Source organism: Phycodurus eques, chromosome 19 (genome assembly GCF_024500275.1).
Source record: "Phycodurus eques isolate BA_2022a chromosome 19, UOR_Pequ_1.1, whole genome shotgun sequence".
In the NCBI taxonomy this organism is placed as follows: Eukaryota; Metazoa; Chordata; class Actinopteri; order Syngnathiformes; family Syngnathidae; genus Phycodurus; species Phycodurus eques.
Window position 1 is genome coordinate 16,982,304 of NC_084543.1, and position 22,715 is coordinate 17,005,018.

At 43.1% G+C, this 22,715-nt stretch overlaps 1 protein-coding gene across 6 annotated transcripts in view; it reads right to left on the reverse strand.

Annotated features, from left to right (window-relative positions):
• Positions 1–3,820: 3,820 nt before the first annotated feature.
• Positions 3,821–22,715, reverse strand: part of fmn2b (formin 2b) — a 46,555-nt gene continuing 27,660 nt past the window's right edge. For 3 of the 6 annotated variants that reach the window (XM_061663908.1, XM_061663907.1, XM_061663909.1), the window contains 8 exons: positions 13,788–13,934; positions 12,594–12,653; positions 10,916–11,036; positions 10,698–10,790; positions 10,026–10,077; positions 8,656–8,805; positions 8,441–8,522; positions 3,821–6,749 (listed from right to left, as the gene is read on the reverse strand). In XM_061663908.1, the coding sequence (XP_061519892.1) occupies positions 6,723–6,749; positions 8,441–8,522; positions 8,656–8,805; positions 10,026–10,077; positions 10,698–10,790; positions 10,916–11,036; positions 12,594–12,653; positions 13,788–13,934 (732 nt within the window). In that variant the 3' untranslated portion in view covers positions 3,821–6,722. Of the gene's footprint in view, positions 6,750–8,440; positions 8,523–8,655; positions 8,806–10,025; positions 10,078–10,334; positions 10,543–10,697; positions 10,791–10,915; positions 11,037–12,593; positions 12,654–13,787; positions 13,935–16,758; positions 17,101–21,441; positions 21,569–22,715 lie in introns of those variants that run through there. The other 3 variants (XR_009767209.1, XM_061663910.1, XM_061663911.1) reach the window with 3 other exon arrangements.

Below are 22,715 nucleotides of genomic sequence, written 5' to 3' on the forward strand. Positions count from 1 at the left end.
AAAAAAAAAACACTAACGACAGTGCAGAGTCTCATGCTGAGTTGGAAGGCCAAAGAATAAAATGTTTTTTTAAGACGAGTTGATGAGCTGGGCATTGTGAGGGTGAAGCAATGCTGAAGAGGCCTGGGGCCTCATGTACAAAAGGTGCGTACGCACAAAAAGGTGATGTACGTTCTTTTTTCACGGCAAAGTTCAGATGTATCAAGAGTGAAATGACCGTGGTAATGTGCGGTGTCTCACGCCAAACTTCATGGCTGGCGTACGCACGTTTCTACAGCATTTGGTGCTTTGGCGACACTTAGAGGTGATGGTGGGAAAGTGTTATCAGAAATCTGCACATCAGAGACACATGAACAATTAACACTGATGAACAATTAATGCCCGGCAACAGTTGATTTCAACAATGTAATTGAGGCAAGGACTCAGAATTCATTTGTTAACCAGTGTATTTAATGAATCACTGATATTTGTGAGGACGCCTATTAATTGATCAAGGCGATCATTTATGCCACCTATTACCCTCCATGGACCCAGTTCAAGCTGGATATCTGCGGGGAGCTCTGTGACGTACCTCAATACCAGCGGTTCTTCCTGGTGGCATACGACCTCCATTCTAAGTTGCCTGAGATGCTGCCTCCCATCACGACCGAAGTCATCACAACCTTCCTGCTCTTCTTGTTTGCACGCTAGGGTGCGCCTGACATTATCACGACGCATAACGGGCCTCAGTTCATTTCAGATGACTTTGCGTCTTTCATGGACGGGAGGGAGATAAGGTAAATCAAGACTTCCTTGTATCACACCAAGCCAACGGCGGCTGACTGGTTAGAGCATCAGCCTCGCAGTTCTGAAGAGCAGGGTTCAATCCCCGGTCCCGCCTGTGTGGAGTTTGCATGTTCTCCCCGTGCCTGCATGGGTTTTCTCCAGCCACTCCGGTTTCCTCCCACATCCCAAAAACATGCATGAATTGGAGACTCTAAAATTGTTGGCATGCCAGCCGCCTCAGGAGAGTGAATGCCTCCTTCGGATAGAGGGACTGTACTTGGACAATGATTTTCCTGATGCACGACCTGAAACTGCAGGAATCAGGTGAGCCAACTGTGCTTGTGGAACCTGAGCCCTGTCCGGCTTGAGTTAACTTTAGGCCTCTTTACCTTGACGATTATGTTATTCACGTTTGATGTTTACACCAGAGCTGGGTAGAGTAGCCAAATATTGTATTGAAGAGTACTGTTTAGAATAATATGACTCAAGTAAAAAGTTGTCGTCCAAATAATTACTTGAGTAATAGCAATTACTCAGTGAAAAATCTACTGAAGTACTGAGTAACTAATGAGTAACTTGATATGTATTTTTGAATCAGCATGAACGTCAAAGATAATGTCCAGATTCAGATATTGCTGAACAATATCCCTTAATCTAAAACAAACAAAATCTTTACAAAATAAAATATTTGTAAATTAACACATTCAGGCAAATTAAGCTCCAAGTAATGGAGTCTTATACCATATTGTTTCTACTTTTTTTAAGCACAACAGCACAATACTGTAGGCTCACCAGGCAAAATACAAAAACAGGAACAAAGCTGCAGTGAATATAAAAAGTATACAAACTCCTGTTCAAATACCAGATTTTCGTGTTGTAAAAGAATTTTGACCAAGATAAATCATGTGGATTACTGTAAGTACTGTTTCTTCTTAACATAAATACTCAAGTAAAGGTAAGCGTCATCAAAACTACTCTGACAAGTACAATATATCCAAAAATTTTACTTGAGTAAATGAAACTGAGTAAATGTAGCGCGTTACTACCCACCTCTGGTTTACTCCTTAGCCTGTCACAGTTTTGGTTTTTGGATGCAAAGAAAGCAAGGCAAAACATGGAGGAGCCAAGTGGAGGGACGCAAGGCAGAATTATAAAACAAATATTTTATTCCAAATAAAAGGCAAACAACGGTCATGGAAAACGCAAACTAAACAAAGTAAAGAAACACTGGAATAAACCTAAAACTGGAAACAAGACCTGACTACTGAAACTACAGGTGACTATGACATGTGACACAAACAGTGACAATGACAATGACCCAACAAGGACTGAAAGAAACCAGGGAACTAAATACACAAATTGATGAAACAATGAGGAACACCTGGACAAGATATGAGTGGCTGGAGGGAGCTGATTGGTCGACACAAGGTAGACAAGAACAGGTGGACACAATAACTAAAGAGCACATGAGACATGAAAAACATGGGACAAAATAAAACATGAAACAAAACAACCCAAACCAAACACAGACCATGACAGTTCCCCACCCCGCCGCCCCTTAAGGAACGGATCACAGACGTTCCCCAAAAGTTACAAACAAAAAAAGTCACCAAAACAGGGTGGATGGAAGGGGGCCTGGAGGCGGGTTCAGAGTCCGCCCCTCAGGGTCAGTCTGGTGGCCGCCTATCCCACCCGATTTGAGGTGCTTGTCTGGGCAGTTCAGGAGGGTTGGCCAGAATGCCAAGCACTAGGGTCTCCAAAGGGCCATTCAGGTGGACGGTCATGATGCCGGACCCAATGGCAATGCAGGGGCCAGACAATAGGGTCGGGTGGTGGCCGCTGGATGAGCGCCGCTGGAGCAAGGTTGGGTGGCAGCCGCTGGACGAGTGCCACTGGAGCCTGCCACAGAGCAGGAACGGGAGCCTGCCGCCGCTGCCGGAGAGGAGGAACGGGAGCCTAATGCCGCTGCCGGAGATCAGGAACGGGAGCCTAATGCCGCTGCTGCCGGAGATCAGGAACGGGAGCCTAATGTCGCTGCTGCCGGAGAGCAGGAACGGGAGCCTGCCGCTGCTGCCGGAGAGCAGGAACGGGAGCCTGCCGCTGCTGCCGGGCAGCCGGCACGGGAGCCTGTTGCAGCTGCCAAGGAGCAGGGACGGGGTCTGCAGTCGCTTCCTCAGGTCTGCAGTCGCTTCCTCAGCCTGCCACCATTGAGGTTTGGCTCACAGGAAACGAGAAGGCCAGAGTGCACAGGAACTCGGGAAGGTGAACTAGGAAAAACTGGTAGCACGGAATGAGGTGACTTGAGGGCAGGTTTGGATGGGCATGACTTAGTTGGGGGCGTGGAACAAGGTGTGGGAACTGGTGAAAAGTGACTTGGAAACAGGGGCATAAAAACTGGAGGACAAAATTTGACCTTTACTTGGGTGCCGCCGTTGGCCACCACGTTGCGGTCCCGGATAGATGGCCAAACGGGTGCCCAAGTAAAGGTCAGGTCAGAGGGAGAGTACTTGGGCCTGGAGTCGTCGAGGTTGGAAAAGGGTAAATGTGACAAAAACTGACCAGGACGAGAAAAACTTGGGAACGAACAAGAAAAATCTAAATCGGTGTCAGAATCAAAGCGGCACGGTGGAGACTGGTTAGAACGTCTGCCTCACAGTTCTGAGGACCGGGGTTCAATCCCCGGCCCCGCTTGTGTGGAGTTTGCATGTTCTCCCCGTGCCTGCGTGGGTTTTCTCCGGGTACTCCGGTTTCCTCCCACATCCCAAAGACATGCATGAATTGGAGACTCTAAAATGCCCGTAGGTGTGAATGTGAGTGCGAATGGTTGTTTGTTTGTATGTGCCCTGCGATTGGCTGGCAACGAGTTCAGGGTGTACCCCGCCTCCTGCCAGATGATAGCTGGGATAGGCTCCAGCACGCCCGCGACCCTAGTGAGGAGAAACGGCTCGGAAAATGGATGAATGGATGGTGTCAGAATCGGAGAGGAGGTTAACTAAATCCGGGCCATCTTCAAATCTGAATCTAAAAAAAAACGGGGAGGTAAAAATGGTAGGGCATGGTGAATAGCTTGGACAAGTGGGGGATATAGGTGAAAAGGACAGAGAAGAAAGAACGAAAAGAACTTACTGGAGGAGGGTAGCTATGGTCGCCAGGGTGAGGGCGCTGGGAGGCAGACTGGTGGTGTGCACGGTGACACCGTGTGCTTCCCCTGTCCTGTTCTGGTCAGTTCATTCTGTCACAGTTTTGGTTTTTGGAAGCAAAGAAGGCAAGCCAAAATGTTGAGGACTCAAGAGCAGGGAGGCAAGGCAGTAGTCTCAAAAATTATATTTAATTCCAAATAAAAGACAAACAAAGATCATCGAAAACACAAACAAAACAAAGTACCAAAAGTGATAATCAAAGTAACAAAGAAACACTTGAATACACCTAAAACTCGAAACAAGACATGACTCCTGAAACTACAGGCGATTATGACATGGCACAGACAATGAAAATGACAAATGAACCGACAAGGACTGAAAGAAACCAGGGAACTAAATACACACAAATTGACGAGACGAGGAACACCTGGACAAGACACGAGTGGCTGGAGGGAGCTGATTGGTCGTCACAAGGTAGACGAGAACAGGCATGAAAGGCATGAAAACATGGGACACAGGAAAACATGAAACAAAACACAGCCCAAACCAAAACAGTGACAGAATAACCCACAAGGCTAATAGTGTAAACCGGTTGTTGTTGTTTGGGGCAGGGAGGGTAGGTGTAGCATACGGTATTATGCCGTATGGCTACAAGTGTCAGAGTTGGAATAAAGTACGGTTGGCACACAGTCGTTGTACCCACATTATTTGACACAACATAGCGGCGATCGGATTAGTTGAAGCTAGCAACACAAGGCTAACCGCTATGCTCATCCACAACTCGTGCATTTTCTGTACTCTCGGCCCTGGACAGACAAATGAATATTCAATCGCCTTTTGGCCAGACATTTCTGTACTTCACAGAGCAAATTAGTGCGGCGGATTATCCTTTGGCAGCAATGGCAGCAGGTGTGCCAGTCGAAAATCCTGTGTAAATTGACCAATTTGAAAACGAAATGCCAAAAATACGTGATTAGCGATCAGTTGACTTCAAGCTATAAACGGTGATGTAGAGAAGAAAAGTCAGTTCTTATACTGTAACCGACCCTTGTTTTACCTTTTGATTTGGAATTAAATATCCATTTTGGGACTTCTACCTTGCCTCTCTGCTTCCCTGCATTGGGTCCTCCACGTTTTTGCCTTGCCTTCCCCTCCTTCGACAACCAATCGTGACAGACTACCTCAAGCATCTGGATTAGACATTAAAAATGACACTATGCTCCGAATTATTAGGAACATGCCGTTTTTGTTCATTTTCATTGACAGTCAATGCAATTTACAACATTTTTTTTTTTTTTAATTCCTTTTCAACCATCGCATAAAATGGTCAACTAGAAACCAAATGTTTTGCGGCTCTCTTTTATACTGGACACCGAAAATAGGCCTACGCCATTAATCCAGCCCAAAGCATTAATTTTGCCCCCTCTTAGATGACGAGGTGACACCCTATCCAAAGTATCTGCTTTCGGCTCATAAGTGGCTTTTTAATTAAGTGACTCTTAATTGAAGCATTTGTCTGACCATAAATTCCTTAATATCTGAAATCGGATGCAAATAAATACAAAATAAAATGTGATGACTTCCTTAATAATGTGAACAACTTCCTTAAGCAACAGGAGAAAGAGCATATCGCTGTCTTCAGACAGAATCTGTGCATCTCTAAAACCAGCCCTTTTCAGGAAACAAAATAAATTGCATGTTTGTAGAGCCATTAACATTGCACCGTCAAAGAGAACAAGCCATTTTCAACACTTTGATTGATTAATCATTTGTAAAAATAACAGACCTACTGTATGTGGGGACTTACCAATAGTGTAGCTTTGTGTTGAAAAATATGAAACCGACTAAATTTGGACATTGGCGATTTCTGCCCAATAGTGATATGCATGAATTTCCCCAGGAAAACAAAAACTCAAATATTTAACTTATGTCAGGTTAAATGTTTTATATGCGTAATTTGGAACACAGTGCAATTCTTGATCAAAAAATGTTATTCACTATAAATAGCATTGGCTATTAAAAAAAACTTGACATACTGTATGGCTAATAATTTGGAACACATTGTACAGACAGGCACATAGTCAGGCGAGAAAGGCCGTAGACTTATAAACTCTAAAGTGGAACCTTGTCAGAAAATAAAAATAATTTAGGTCAAAATATCAATTAAAATGCGTTGCTTATCAAGCACTTTACAGTATCGTTTCAACCCAAAAATCGGCCAAATTGGCAGTTACTGCAATCGACTGCACAACATATTGTCACTCGGGTTGTGAATCCCAGGAACACTTGATAAAGTCACCCTTTTAGTCTTTCAAAATTCTTGTCTTTTTCCCAGTTTCCAGATATATATAGGCGGCACGGTGGATGGCATGTTCTCCCCGTGCCCGCGTGGGTTTTCCCCGGGTACTCCGCTTTCCTCCAACATCCCAAAAACATGCGTGGTAGGTTGATTGAAGACTCGAAATTGCCCGTAGGTGTGAATATGAGTGTGAACGGTTGTTTGTTTATATGTGCCCTGTGATTGGCTGGCGGCCAGTTCAGGGTGTACCCCGCCTCTCGCCCGAAGATCGCTGGGAGAGGCTCCAGCACGCCCGTGACCCAAGTGAGGAAAAGCGGTACAGAAAATGGATGGATGGGGATATATATATATATATATATAAAATCCAGCACAGAAGAATAGAGCGTGTATTGAGCGATCATTGTCTGTCATCAGCAAGTTAATCAGTGAAATTGTCCTGGAAACTGAATTTGGCACCAGACTGAGAACCCCGACGTCGTCAAATCAATCATCGATCATCAAAAAGAAAGTCCAGTGGGTCAAATTTTCATGTCAAGCTTGGCTTTCTGTGGAAGAAACATTGCAGAAGTACATTTTAGTGATACAGAGATGGAGATGCAAATCGCAAATGAAGTCTAAAATATGTTGCAAATGATCTCATAATCCAGAAAGGGTATTTTATAGAAAATGTACTTTTTAAAAGGGACTGTAAAGTCGTTTTGGGGGTTTGTTTTTAAATACATGTCAGTACCGAGCGCTGTCATTTTATTGTGGTTATGTCGCAAATGCAAGTGACTTAGAAATAAAGCCTTGGCCCATTTCTACCACTAAAGTGTGTAGTTGACCATCGAGCTTCGCCCAACATCCTGAAAAAAATGTATCTTCCCTAAAGTGTAATGCTACGCGCGCCGTTCGTTACAGCTCATTGTCGGTTAACTTGAAGAAGCACTTTTTTTCACGACCTTAATACAACCATTACAGCACAAAATTATTGTGTTACATGAACACAATAATTTTTTTCAGGAAATGCCGTGTTGCCCTTCATCTGAGTTGAGTGGGTGGGTACCAACCACGAAGTGGGCAAGTACTTATATATTAATTGACAAAACTGCATAACAAGGTGCGCGATTTTAAATCCACCTATTTTGCAAGCCTTTTTGTTTATTGACGTTTGCGTTCAATCGACAAACCGCATCGATTCAGAAATCAATCCGTGTCACAGACTAAATTTTGCGCCAGTTTAGACAGACTTTCTGACACCAAACTCTAACTCCGCTCAGCGCATCTCCAAGGGCACACCCATGCCGCGCCGACACTGCCCAGCTTGTTGCAGACGGACGGGTATGCCAAATTGGCAAACATGACACCATTTGCGCTCCAGTGCATGTTGCACAGTCTACAGAAATAGAGCCCTAAAGTCTCCAATCAGATCACAAAAAGTGGCAACCAAAAAGTTTTTGGGTTGTCACCTTCTTGTAAAATAGTTGGAAGAGTGTTGTAAAAGTCACTAAATATGTTAAAAGGTAGTATATAAATATATTTTTGCTACGTTAGCAACACTGAGTTGCCTTCGTTTTGTCGCAAGGCCCTAGCTCTGCCCTGGTCTTCATGGTAACTAAATTTGTTTGCGTGAGAGAGAAGCCCCCACCCCCTCAAAACCAAGCAATTTTAACCCGAGTGTGATAAGTAGATGTTTAAGTTATGTTCTTTATAATTTGTATAAGTTAACTGAAGAATGCCAGTGATTTTATATCGGGAACCTTGGGAGATTGTAAATTATATATAAAAAAAAAAAAAACTTGTCTCAGATTACGGTGGCCTGGAAGTGCAAAACAATATAACAAATTGTGAAACACTTTTACATTGCAGAAAACAAATTGACAAAAGCCAAAACACTTTTACATTTCAGAATACAAACGAATAAAAACCCAAACACTTTTACCTTTCAGAAAACACATTTACAAAAGCAGAAACACTTTTACATTTCAGAAAACTAATTTACAATAAATTAAACATTTAAATTTCAGAAAACAAATAAACAAAAGCCGAAACACTTGTATATTTCAGAAAACACAATAACAAAAGCGGAACCACTTTTACAAAAGATGAAACAAATTACAGTTGGTAAATTTGTATTCTGAAATGTAAAAGTGTTTCACAATTTGTTTTATTGTGCTGCACTTCCAGGCCACCGTACTCCGATAAATAAACAGGTGTTTAAATAAATGAAATATAGGGTCAAATGGGGTCAACTTACAATTCCTGTAGCATGTTTAGGTTTCACACTGTAGGAGGCCCGCTCTTTGGCCTGTCGGAAACACTCCTCTGCTACTTTTAACCTGTAAAATGTAAATGTATATATGTTGTGATTGATCCAAAATATCTATGACATAAATTACATTTGTACACTATAAGAACAATTTTGGATTTTTGAGGAAACCGCTATGGCAGAGGATGATACCACATATTTACCTCTCCTTAAGAATGGATTTGTTTTCCTTCTTCCACAGGTCCTTGAAGTCAGAGGAAAACTCATACCAAATAGAAAAAATAGTGTTTGGTGAAACCTCCTTCTCGCCTGCCTTTGCCTTCACTGAGTAGAATAATGTGAGCTCTAGGAACCTGTCAAAACAAAAACAAAAATTCATACTAGAAACGATCCACTTTTTAGCTTTGAGCTAGCACATTTTGCTTTTGGTTTCCCAGGTTTGATTATCATGAACCCTCCAGTTATGTTGTGGGTCAAATTGAAAAAATGATTGGGAAAAGAAATTATTCTGCGAGCCTTTTTTAAAATGTTCTTTTTTCATTATACAGTATGATTGTTTCTATTAACTATTAAAAACCGACTCAATACTGTAGTTAGCAATAGTCTTTGGTATATTGTATTAAATTAGGGTATTCATTCATGTCGATGAACAACACCACTGGTTATGTTTTGGGGCAAACTGACCCATGGAAAAGGAGGACAGGCTGTGGCGACCCCTAAAAGGGATAAACCGAAAAGAAAATAATAAGTATTGTGTGTCTATATATAAATATATATATATGTATATATATATATACGGCACGGTGCACATCTGCCTCACAGTTCTAAGGACCAGGGTTCAAATCCCGGCCCCGCCTGTGTGGAGTTTGCATGTTCTCCCTGTGCCTGCGTGGGTTTTCTCCGGGTACTCCGGTTTCCTCCCACATCCCCAAAACATGCAGGGTCGGTTAACGGAAGACTCTAAATTGCTCGTAGGTATGAATGTGAGTGCGAATGGTTGTTTGTTTATATGTGCCCTGCGATTGGCTGGCGACCAGTTCCGGGTGTACCCCGCCTCTCTCCCGGAGATAGCGAGGATAGCGACCATAGTGAGGATAACCGGAACGGATATAAGATATGACTAGATCCAGCCAAGGAACACAGCCTGTGCCTTACGTGATGGCCATGTTGAATGTTTCGAAGTTCCCATCAAAGGCAATGCATTGACATGTGGCGGCCATGTATAATGGGGCGACATTTCCAGGCACTGCATTGACGTGGTGGCAGGAGTTCTATCAATTGTTGCATAGAGCGCTGCGCAGACAGCGCACATGGCGGCGGTGAAGACGAATACGACACACAAGTCTCTGGAGTCTGGAACATGTTATTTTTGGTACAGTAACAGTTTTTTTGTCAACCCGTTCGTCTATGGCAACGGATTTGGAAAGAGGAAGCATACTAATTCCTCGCGGCTCATGAAAGCGACCCCCCTCGACTTACCACTAGTCCTTACAACAACAAGCACACTAACAAGGTATTACAAATACCAACCATACCATAATATATCTATGGACACATCAATGCTTGAACTTACAGTTTGTGTGTGTTGCTGAGATGACTTTCCAATGCTTCAAGCTCATGTTTCGCTGTGGAAGAATAATGCATAAGAATTACTGTGACATATCCAGAAAATATGGTAAAACACATGATTCTATACATTCTGTTTTCATGTCTCTTCATGTGTCGTCACTTGGTTTCTTGTTGTCATACGTAGTCATGTGTGGATGTCCATGTGTGGTTATTATTATTATTATTATTATTATTATTATCCGGGGACTGCCACCTATTTGACCCCCACTACCAGAAGACATATCAAGTACTCTCCTGCCTGTCTCTCAATCACCTTGTCTGTGGTGGTCCAGTCTTCTTGAAGCTCCTCCCACCCGCCGAGAGCCTGTCTCACCTCTTCTTGAAAAGCCGCACAGTACTCATCCTTTCTCAGCTTCCACCACGTGGTTCTCTGCTCTTTCGTTGTCTTCTTAATCTTCCTCACCACCACCAGAGTGATCTTACACACCACCATCCCATGCTGTCTAGCCGCACTCTCATAACTCTCGTAACAAACATAACACCGTTGATTTCAAGTTTCTGCCTCATCACTTGATCTGACACACTTTTCACCTCCAGGACATTCTTAACTAACTTTTTGTTTGACTGTATGTTGAGAGGATTAGACAGTCTGTTTTAAATATTATTTTTTCAATACCTTCTGAAATAAAATCATCCATCTTGTTCTTGAAAGGCTGTAGGTTATCTTCAACTGAAGCTTGGCACACTCGTTCCACCTCTGAGGTACATGCTAAAAAAAAAAAAAAAAGACCAAATATTTGCATTATGAAGCTGGATAAACAGTTTACAGTACTATCATTTATTCCCCTCCGCCCTCCCCACATATTATGAGGCCCAAGTGTAAATAGCAGTTACATCTAAGGTCTTTCCTGAGTCGAGTCAGGTCTTTCTGAAAGTCTTCCAACTTCATCTGTGAAGTCTGGAACAACTCATGAGGCTCAGGGAGAGGATAAACACAAGTCTCTTTTCCAGCATCCTGCAGAGACGTGGAAGTGAATGAATGCAATGAATGCATGCACAGAGAACAAAAACACTATTTGGTCTGCCAGGAAAATAACAAAAACTCAATTAAGTGAAACATAGAATTATCATGCACCAGAAGTTTCAATTGGTAAAGAGGGAAAACATCGCTTTTATACAGGAAGAAATAAAAATCTACTAAAACTAAGTACTGTGTTTAAACTCCTCTATAAAATTGAGGTAATTCATTTTTTTTTTTTTTTAGACCAGAGGTCAACATTTCAGCACACATCAAGTGACACATCTCTTATATGCTAATATGCGATTAAGCGTGGAACTGGATATCATTTTCCAAATGTGGATACAAATCAAATATCTATTGGCTATATAATTAGCTATAATTGCTTGTTCGCCATTTTGGAGGTTATTATTAATTGTTTTTACATCTGCTAGCTTGCTAACGTTTTTTCTGCTTTTATTAAAGAAGAAGTGACTTTGGGCTTTTCCCTGTCATACGAGTGGCCACAGCAGGGCCACTAGTATGATTTGTTTGGAATAGGTTTTACGTTGGATACCCTTCCTGACGCAATCCACCCATTTTTGTCCAGGCTGGCAGTGGCTAGGAATTGGTGCACTGACAGGGAATTACTCAAAATGCTAATTTGCTTTTTATCCCTATAAATATCAGAATTTTGTTATTGTTTTACAGTTCAAATTGTCAAAACAAAGCATGTTATTTGTTTTAAACTTTACATTAATTGTTATTAATAATAACACTCCATAGCATTCCCACATGCCATATTAAACTGATATTTACTGCTTCCTTGCATCAGCTAATCAGCATTTCACTGTAATGACAATAAAGTTGTATCTGGTCGAATATTAATATAATAGGAGACAACGGGTATATTAAGCTTTCAACGTTATCTTCTAAATTAAAGACAATGGTAAAAACAATGCTCTTCGATTCCTTTTGTAAGCGTATGTAAATCACCACTGTAAACTAACAAAAATGTGGACAACACTTTCCGCATTGACTGCATATTAATTAGAGGTGTCACTGACTTGAAAACCAGGAGATAACCTATATGGAGTATATTCCTCTTTTCCAAAATGATGTAAAGGCTAAAGTTTGTAGAAAGATAGTATCTGGTCATGACCCCATGCAAATTAATTTGAGAAATTCAATGGAGCTAACATCATGACTTAGATTAATTAATTGATGAATCATCATTTGATGTCACACATGATGGCAACAGTAAAATTAAGTCAGACATTTACAAAAACATGCAGTCTGCCAATTTGGAGGAAATGCAACCAAACTCATTGGGAGAGCCTTCATTGTAGAGCAAAATAAGGGCCCAAAACACATCACCATAACAACATAGGAATTCATCAGAGGAAAGAAGTGGAAGGTTTTAGAATCTCCAGACTGGAACACTATAGAGCATGTATTTCACATCTAATAAAGGGGAGACTGAAGGTAGCAACCTCCGAAACGATCCACTGTCAACAATACCTGATATAAAACTTGATCTTGAAATAAAATGTCATATGTATTGTAAACGCTCACCTCGTCAAAATTCCTTAGGTAGTATGCAACGATGTAAGACAAAAGACTTTTCATGCTGTCCTGTATGTAGAGAGGGAAAACAAAACAGAGGGCAGTTACAGGTACGCTATGATTTTTGACATCTGTAACTTTTTTAAATGACAATTTCACTCATCATATATGAATCTCTGACGGTTTGATTTTTATTTTGTTCAGCTGAATGGGTATTTCAGTAACCTCACTCGGGCGTGCTGGAGCCTATCCCAGCTATCTTAAGGCGGGAGGCGGGGTACAGCCTGAACTGGTCGCCAGCCAATCGCAGCGCACGTAGAAACAAACAACCATTCGCACTCACATTCACACATACGGGCAATTTAGAGTCCTCAATCAACCTACCACGCATGTTTTTGGGATTGGGTAGGAAACCGGAGTGCCCGGAGAAACTCCACACAGGCGGGGCCGGGATTTGAATCCCAGAACTGTGAGACAGATGTGCTTCATTTTAAATTGAACTGAAAAAATTCCATGTTGAATATTTTTGGTTTCTTTTTGTCAGATTAAAATTGTACAATTTATATATCTGCACTAGATTACACTAATACTGTACCTACTGATACATCAAAGCAATATTGCATGAATGTGTTTAGTCATAGAGCCTTTGCCCTGTGCTTGTTTTGTTTCAATAAATTTGTAATGGTTAAATCTCTTATGATAATTTTTCAGGAACTAAAATTGTCCTGTCAATTTTCCATGTTTAGCTATCAAAAAGTGCAGAAAGTTGAGGGACAAAAATCCCATTAAACATTTTTTTATACTGTATATAGTTTTTAATTATTAATTCACTTCATGTACACACGGTGGCCGACTGGTTAGAGCGTCAGCCTTACAGTTCTGAGGACGCGGGTTCAATCCCCGGCCCCGCCTGTGTGGAGTTTGCATGTTCTCCCCGTGCCTGCGTGGGTTTTCTCCGGGCACTCCGGTTTCCTCCCACATCCCAAAAACATGCATTAATTGGAGACTCTAAATTGCCCGTAGGCATGACTGTGAGTGTGAATGGTTGTTTGTTTCTGTGCGCCCCGCGATTGGCTGGCAACCAGTTCAGGGTGTACCCTGAACTACCCCGCCTCCTGCCCGATGACAGCTGGGATAGGCTCCAGCACGCCCGCGACCCTAGTGAGGAGAAGCGGCAAAGAAAATGGATGGATGTTTACTCACACTGCTCTTGACATCTTTGAGTTTGGGAAGGATGTCAAGGCTGAAACCATCAGCTTGGCCTCTTGTGCGATTTCCTCCATTCATAAAGTTGCCAAAAGCCAGCACCAGACCTAGAACCTGCTTCACCTTTTTACTGTCTTGTAACGCCTAAACAAGAAATCATATTTTTGGTTAGAACACAAAGGTTTTCTTGACATTCATATTTGATTCAATTAATGTGTTGGGAAGGTTGGATTAATTGTTGTTGATATCTTGACAGTTGAAAAAGGGTGTTTTTTAAAAAAAATTGTATTATCAGTTAGGGTCCTATTGATCCTCACAATTTGAAAACGACTTAATTTTTCTTGGAGCTTTTTTTTTTTTTTTTTAATATATATATATACCTGTCTAGATAACGGCCCACTATCTTTCCACTGTCCCAAGACACTGATACCCCAAAGTGCTCCCTGGGCACTTCAGCTGCCCCCTGCTCCAGTGTGTTCCACTAACAAGTGTGTGTGTTCACTGTGATGGGCAAAATGTAGAGAACAAATTTTGTGTGCATCCATGCATGTTCACAACAATCAAGGTGATTCTTCTATTCTTCTTCTTCTTCTCTCCCCTCAACCACAAAAATACCCAAGACTAATCAGACATACAGTGTTACTTCCAGTTATGTAAAAATATACAGAAATCAATATATAATTGTTTAAAACTTTCATCAGCAACTCATGGTAACTGCTTGACTCGACTCTTTTATCATTGATGTCAACAATTTAGCAATTTTCTACTAAACGGTATTTATGGTTATGTAAGGGAAACTAAACTCCCAAATGCTTGAAGTAAGAATACATTGTATATGCCAGCACTCTCCAAAACAAAGTATTCTGATTAATATGGTTTGTGGAACAAGAATTGAACAGAATAATTAATCAACATAAGGTGGGCAACCATGTTGGGCAAAATCATTATCAGCTACAGACCAAAAATGACGTTGAAGCAACAGTAGAGTTATATGCTACCACACTGTAAACACAGATTTGTATTAAATTCAAAGAGATGAGTATATATAATTTAAATTTATCTAATTTGTTGCTATTACTTGTTAAATGCATCCCTATGGGGGGCACAAGCCAGTGCAAACTGTAGGCCGAGGGTTGCGTCAGGAAGGGATTCCAGCTTAAAATTTAAACAGCCAAACAGATAGGAGCGTTCCTCCAAAAATTTCCATACCGGATCGGTCGGATAACAACATCCGCCCCTGGCACTGTTAACCTGCAGGGCGCCGGTGGAAATTCAGCTAATATGGGTCGAAAACAAAGGAGAGGTAGAAAGTGGGTTCTTAGGCAGAAAAGGAAGAAGAAAGCACAGATCCTAGATTGGAAGGTGGGGACTTTGAATGTTGGGACTATGACAGGAAAATCTCGGGAGTTGGTTGACATGATGATTAGGAGAAAAGTTGATATGTGTCCAGGAGAGCAGGTGGAAAGGTAGTAAGTTTAGGGGCAGGGTTTAAATTATTTTACCATGGTGTCGATGAGAAGAGAAATGGAGTAAGGGTTATTTTAAACGAAGAGTTAGCTAAGAAAGTCTTGGAGGTGAAAAGAGTATCAAGTGATGAGGCTGAAACTTCAAATTGAGGGTGTTATGTATAATGTGATTAGTGGCTATGAAAGAGAAATTCTGGAAGGAGCTAGGCGAAGTAGTTCTGAGCATCCCAGACAGAGAGAGAGTCGTGATTGGTGCAGATTGTAATGGAGATGTTGGTGAAGGAAACAGGGGTGATGAAGAAGCAACGGGCAGGTACGGCATCCAGGAAAGGAACTTGGAGGGACAGATGCTGGTAGAATGGAAATGGCTGTATTGGACACTTTTTTTTCCAGAAGAGGCAGGAACATAGGGTGACCTACAAGAGCAGAGGTAGAAGCAAGCAGGTGGATTACATCTTGTGCAGATGATGTAATCTGAAGGAGGTTACTGACTGTAAGGTAGTGGTAGGGGAGAGTGTGGCTAGACAGCATAGGATGGTGGTGTGTAAGATGACTCTAGTGGTGGTGAGTATGATTAAGAAGACAAAGGCAGAGCAGAGAACCCTGTGGTGGAAGCTGAGAAAGGAAGAGTGTTGTGCGGCTTTTCAGGAAGAGGTGAGACAAGCTTTCGCTGGACAGGAGCTTCCAGAAGACTGGACCACTATAGCCAAGGTGATCAGAGAGACAGGTAGGAGAGTACTTGGTGAATCTTCTGGTAGGAAAGGAGATAAGGAGACTTGGTCGTGGAACCTCACAGTACAGGAAATCATACAAGGAAAGAGGTTAGCTTAGAAGAAGCGGCACACTGAGAAGACCGAGGAGAGGAGAAAGGAATACATTGAGATCCGACGTAGGGCAAAGGTAGAGGTGGCAAAGGCCAAACAAGAGGCATATGCATGAGGGTCCAACCTGACATGTATGCCAGGTTGATTATGAATAGAGATAGAAATGTGTTGACTGGTGCCAGTAGTGCGCTGGACAGATGGAAAGAACTCTCAAAGTATTGATAAATTAGTTGATAAATGAGGAAAATGAGCGAGAAGGAAGAGTAGAAGAGGCAAGTCTGGTGGACCAGGAAGTGACAATTAATAGTAAGGGGGAAGTTAGAAAGGCATTAAAGAGGATGAAAAATGGAAAGGCAGTTGGTCCTGATGACATTCCTGTGGAGGTCTGGAGGCATCGAGGAGAAGTGGCTATGAGGTTTTTGACCAGCTTGTTCAACAGAATTCTAGCGCGTGAGAAGATGCTTGAGGAATGGAGGAAATGTGTGCTGGTGCCCATTTTAAGAACAAGGGTGATGTGCAGAGCTGTGGTAACTATAAAGGAATAAAGTTGATGAGCTTCACAATGAAGTCATGGGAAAGAATAGTGGAGGCTAGACTCAGGACAGAAGTGAGCATATGCGAGCAACAGTATGGTTTCATGCCTAGAAAGAGTACCACAGATACAATATTTGCCTTGAGGATGTTGATGGGAAAGTACAGAGAAGGTCAGGAGGAGCTGCACTGTGTCTTTGTGGATCGAGAGAAAGCCCATGACAGAATACCCAGAGAGGAACTGTGGTACTGCATGCGGAAGTCTGGAGTCACAGAGAAGTATGTTAGAATAATACAGGACATGTACGAGGGCAGCAGAACAGTGGTGAGGTGTGCTGTCGGTGTGACAGAGGAGTTTAAGGTGGAGGTGGGACTGCATCAAGGATCAGCCCTGAGCCCGTTGCTGTTTGCAGTGGTGATGGATAGGCTGACAGATGAGGTCAGACTGGAAAACCCATGGACCATGATGTTTGCAGATGGCTTTGTGATCTGCAGTGAAAGCAGGGAGAAGGTAGAGGAACAGTTAGAACGATGGCGGCATGCACTGGAAAGGAGAGGAATGCAGATTAGCTGAAGTAAAACAGAATATATGTCTATGAATGAGAGAGTTTGAGGGGGAAGAGTGGGGCTACAGGGAGAAGCGCTAGCAAGGGTGGAGGACTTTAAATAATTGATGTCAACAGTCCAGAGCAATGGTGAGTGTGGTAAGGAAGTGAAGAAACGAGTCCAAGCAGGTTTGAACGGGTGGACGAAGGTATCAGGTGTGTTATGTGACAGAAGAGTCTCTGCTAGGATGAAGGGCAAAGTTTATAAGGCAGTGGTGAAGCCAGCCATGATGTACGGATTAGAGACAGTGGCACCGAAGAGACAACAGGAAGCAGAACTGGAGGTGGTGCAGATGTAGATGTTGAGGTTGGCTCTCGGAGTGACCAGGATGGATAGAATTAGAAATTAGCTCAACAGAGGGACAGCCAAGGTTCGATGTTTTGGAGACAAAGTTAGTGAGAGCAGACTTTGATGGTTTGGACATGTCCAGAGGAGAGATAGTGAGTATATTGGTAGAAAGATGATGATGGAGCTACCAGGCAAGAAGAGCTAGAGGAAGACCAAAGAGAAGGTTAATGGATGTAGTGAGGGAAGACATGAGGGCATTTGGTGTTAGAGAGGAGGATGTAGGTGATAGGCTTACATGGAAAAGGATGACGCGCTGTGGCGACCCCTAACGGGACAAGCCGAAAGGAAAAGAAGAAGTTGATATTACTTGTTAATTCTGATTAAATTGAACTTTTTCATGTTCTTTCATATTGGAATTGTGTTTTTAAGTCCAATCAATAGTTTTATTGAAACCAACTGATTTTTTTAAAAACTAATTTATCAATATTACTTGAATTTGAGTAAATTGTACTTTTTCATTGTTCATCTTATTGTAATTGCGTTTGAGCTCAAACAATGCAGGTACATTGGCGACGACCCCGCCCGTACACAGGTCTGCCAAAAATCTAGTTTAAGCCAGTTTTGACAGTGACATCGAGATCTGATTTTGAACTCTATGAGACAAAGCAAACTGTTAAACATTCCTGTAAATTCTAGTTATTTACCATACCTTATCGTGAAATACTTTCAAGTGATTATACAGTATTTAACTACAGTTTCCACTTCAACATGGGATTTTGGTTGACATCACACAGAGAGTCAGAGAAGCAGAATTGTGGAGCCGTGTGGTTCCCAGCATGCATTGCGCCATAAAATGTTGAACTGTTGCCGTAATAAAGACATTAATCCTTAATGTTCATGAACGATAAGGAATAACGTAACATTGATCATCTTTGTTCGTGTTACCCGTAGTTTGTTCAATGTGTGTCTTATTTAACTCTTGTGTTACATTTATGTTTCACTTTTATTTTGAAACCCTGATTGTGGATTGTGTGCAATTGAGTGACATCCCGGTCATCAGCACCACAATGAATTAAAACATTGATTTGACACTGTTTCCAGTCAATTATTGGCTGTAGTTAAAGTTTACAGTCACTTACTAGCAAATTACAGTCATTTACTGGCATCACTGTTGCAACTAAGTTGCTGTAAAAAAAAATGTCTAACAGTGTACTTATACAGGTTATACATGTACTTAACAAGCTGAGTTAAATAGGTAGAGTCTACTTATCTGGGGTTAACACTACACATAATAAACCGAGTTAAATGAGTAGTAGAATAAATATACTCTATATATCTAGATTTACACTGTACTTAACAAGCAAATTTAAATCAATGGTTGGGCAATGACTGTGATGACTTATAAATTTTAAGGCACCAGGTTACCTGAGTTTTTTTGAGTAGACGCTTCTTATCTGGGTTTACAGTGCAGGGTGCTCCATTGAATTGTGTTGCTCTACAGATTGTAGAGCGTGATGAATTTTGAAAGTGCTATCATTCAATATTAATGCTATTAATTATTATTATTAATGCTAAGTGTATTATTAATACACTGGTAATTTTATTACCAGTGTTGAAAACCGCTTGTAAACAAATCTATGAATGCTCTTGATGTCACGACTGGTAATCGTATGATGTAGGACTGGACTATTCCAAGGCTCAGACGATGGCTAGCAGCTCATGATTCCCCACATCGTAATTCTGTTCAGATGGGGACAGGCGACTGGAAAAGAAGCCACAAGGATGCAACTTCTGGGTTTCGGGGTCCCGTTGGGAGAGGACGGCTCCCGCCCCAGTGGCCGGTTGAGCAAGTCACCGAGAACGTCATTGATGAAGGTCTGCAAAACTGCTGGGGTGTTGGTAAACCCAAAGGGCATGACGAGATATTCATAGTGTCCAAGAGGGGTATTGAAAGCAGTTTTCCATTTGTCCCCTTCTCTAATGCGGACGAGATGGTATCCATTGTGTTGCTCCAATTTGGTGAATATCTGGGCGTCGCAGAGGCGTTCAAATGAAGGGTCAATAAAGGGCAGCGGGGTTTTATTTTTCACAGTGATGTCTTTGATCCCCGGAAGTCGATGCAGTGACGGACCAAAAAAAGCATCCAGCCACCAGGGGGGAAGACGAGTGCTGGATGAGTCCATAAGCAAGGGAGTCACGGATATAGTTTTCCATAGCCTTCTTCTCAGGGTGGGAGAGATTGAAGAGGTGGCTGGAGGGGAGAGGGGCTCCCGGCAAGAGGTTGATAGCGCAGTCATAGGGGCGGTTAGGATGGGGGTGAGATGGCAAGATCTTTACTGAACACTGCAGAGAGGTCGTGGTATTCCTCCTGAGAGATCGACAGGTGTGGCAGGTGGCTGAGGTTTACAGGAGGGTGGAACGGCCGAAAGAAGACAATGGGAGTGGCAGAAAGGACCCCACCCAGTGATTGACAGGTGGGTCCAATTGATGGCGGGGTTCTGCTTCTTGAGCCAGTGCATTCCGAAGACTAAGGGGGTGTCAGGGATGACAAAAAGCTGGATGGTTTCACGGTGGTTACCTGAGATGAGTAGAGTAAATGGTGCCGTTTGGTGGGTGACAGGGGAGATGAGTCGCCCATCTTGGGCTGTAACCTTTTTTGGAGACGGGAGGGGTACCAGGGAAAGTTGGAGCTGACACGCCAAGCCCTAATGAATAAAGTTGTAATTTGCGCCGCAGTCAATGAGTGGGGTTCAAATGAAGGGAGGATACACGAGGGAACGGTCATACGGGAGGGAGAGCTCGGACAGGCGTTGGTTTGGTATTGCCGAGTTGCATGGGTTCCTCTAATGCAGTGGGGGATGCTGCGGACGGAGCTGGGAGTTCAGGATGCGTTGGAATGGCTAGCGGCTCTGTGCCAGACGTTTTCTTTCTGGTAGGCGATTGTCTAGTCTAATAGATAACGAAACCAATTATTCAAGTGATGTGGGCTCGACCCTGGCTGTGAGCTCGGTTTTGAGATGTTCTGACAGTCGTTTAATAACAATGCCCTTTAACGCAGCATCATGTTACCCACACTCACCCGCTACAATTCTAAATTAAATGGAAAATGAAGCCACAGAACTAAAACCCTGAGTAAGAGCAAGGAGGCAACGAATAGCTTCCCTGCCCTTGACGGGGTGGTCGGGGCGGCTTAAGTTTAGCCGCAAAGGACTTGAAAGAATCAAGTACCGGGGAGGAATTATGCGAGAGCGTGGTCGTGCATTTCGAAGCTCTTCCGCATAGTAGGTTAGTGATGAATGCCACTTTGGATTTTATCTGAAGGATAACTCAACGGTTGTAGATAAAAAACAAGGGCGCGATTTGACTAAATGAACCTATGTCCCCCGATGAGGGTTCGGGAGGAGGGACGTGAGGCTCTTTGTATGGGAGAAGGTGTCGGTCGGATGCTGCGGGCTCAGAAGGAATACTCACAGGTGGGTTGTCGGAATGCATCTGCGAGGATATGAGAGATACTTGCTGGGAGAGGGTGTATAAGGAGTTCGTAATTCCGCGGAGAGGTTTGTCTTGTCTGTCAATGTGGGAGCCTTGGAGGGCGAGCGCTTTCCCCAACGCCTCCAGGGTTGCTGAGTCCATGTTGGCCAGAGTATTCTGTCACAACTGGTAATTGTATAATGTAGGACTGGACCCAAAAGCAGACGGAGGTGGAGAAGGTTGATGGGAATGGTTTATTAAGTATTGCTCAGCGGGTAGGCTATCCGAGGGGCGATGGTGGTCCGTAGGAATAGGGAGGGTGTAGGAAGCGGAAGCATGGGAATGAAGGAATAGCTTGGGGGCGTGGCTGGAGTGGACAGCGAGGCAGGAGACACGGAAGAAGCACTGGAGATGGAGAAGAACTCAACGAGGGTAAGTACGATTGCGGGAAGTCGAGTAACTTACACAAAAGTTGGCCTGTGTACCATGGAAGAACGTCAATACTCTGGTGGTGAATTCCTGGCTCTGGCAAGCTTAAATGGAGGCAGTGTTGAGTGCTGATTGGGCACAGGTGTGAAGGCAGTGATGAGTGCTGATTGGGAACAGGTGCAGAGGCGAGGGGTTACTGATTGCTAGAGAGAGAGAGCGCTAGCGAGAGGGGGAGGGGAAGGCGAGGTACAACTCACCTCCCAACTTCCAAAAAAGGAACTGGAGGGGACAGACCATGACACTTGAATGCCAAACAGTCTGAAAATTGCCGTGTGTGCATCTGGATGTTTTATAAACAATAACGACTGAAAATAGTTACCATATTTTCACGACCATAAGGCGCACTTAAAAGTCTTAAATTTTCTCCAAAATGGACCGTGGCGCCTTATAATGCGGCGCGTCTTATGTGTGCACCGAGTTCCAATATCTATAAATATTGTTGTGTGATGAACGCTCCGCTTGACTTTTTTTTCTCTTTTTTTCTTTTAGCATTTCCTGCCGACACGCTGCTTACACAGAGGAAAAGCGGATGTGGCTGAGGACAGGGGAAGGGTGCGTGAAGGAGGACGCTAAAGCCACACCCCAGTAAGTATATAGCGCCGGGGTGTGCATTGTGCAAAATAATTGGTTTGGCTAAAGACCCCCGAAAATGGAACCTGCAGAGACATGCTAACAAGCACAGTTTAAGCTGCAAACTGTCAGTTACGCGGAGGAACGTGGGAATCGAGCAGCCGCGAGAGAATTCAAGATCAACGAATCCATGGTTCGCAAGTGGAGGAAGCAGGAAAACGAGCTTCGCCAAGTCAAGAAGACGAAGCTGAGTTTTCGCGGAAAAAAAGGAAAACAAAACGCGGAAACAAGGTGAGGTGGCCCAAGTTGGAAGACCAACTCGAGGAAGCAGGAAAACGGGCTTCGCCAAGTCAAGAAGACAAAGCTGAGTTTCCGCGGAAAAAAAAGAAAAAGAAAACGCAGAAACAAGGCGAGGTGGCCCAAGTAGGAAGACCAACTCGAGCAATAGATGAATGAGTAAAGAACAGCCGGGAGAAGCGTTTCTAGTCACCATTCGACTGAGTGCAAGTGAGGAAGCTTGCTATCATTCCGGGAGGCTTGACTAAGGAACTCCAACCGCTGGACATCGGTGTAAACAGGGCGTTCAAAGTGAAGTTGCGAGCAGCGTGGGAGCGATGGATGACGAATGGCGAACACAGCTTTACTAAGTCTAGGAGGCAGCGCCGGGCGAGTTACTCCAC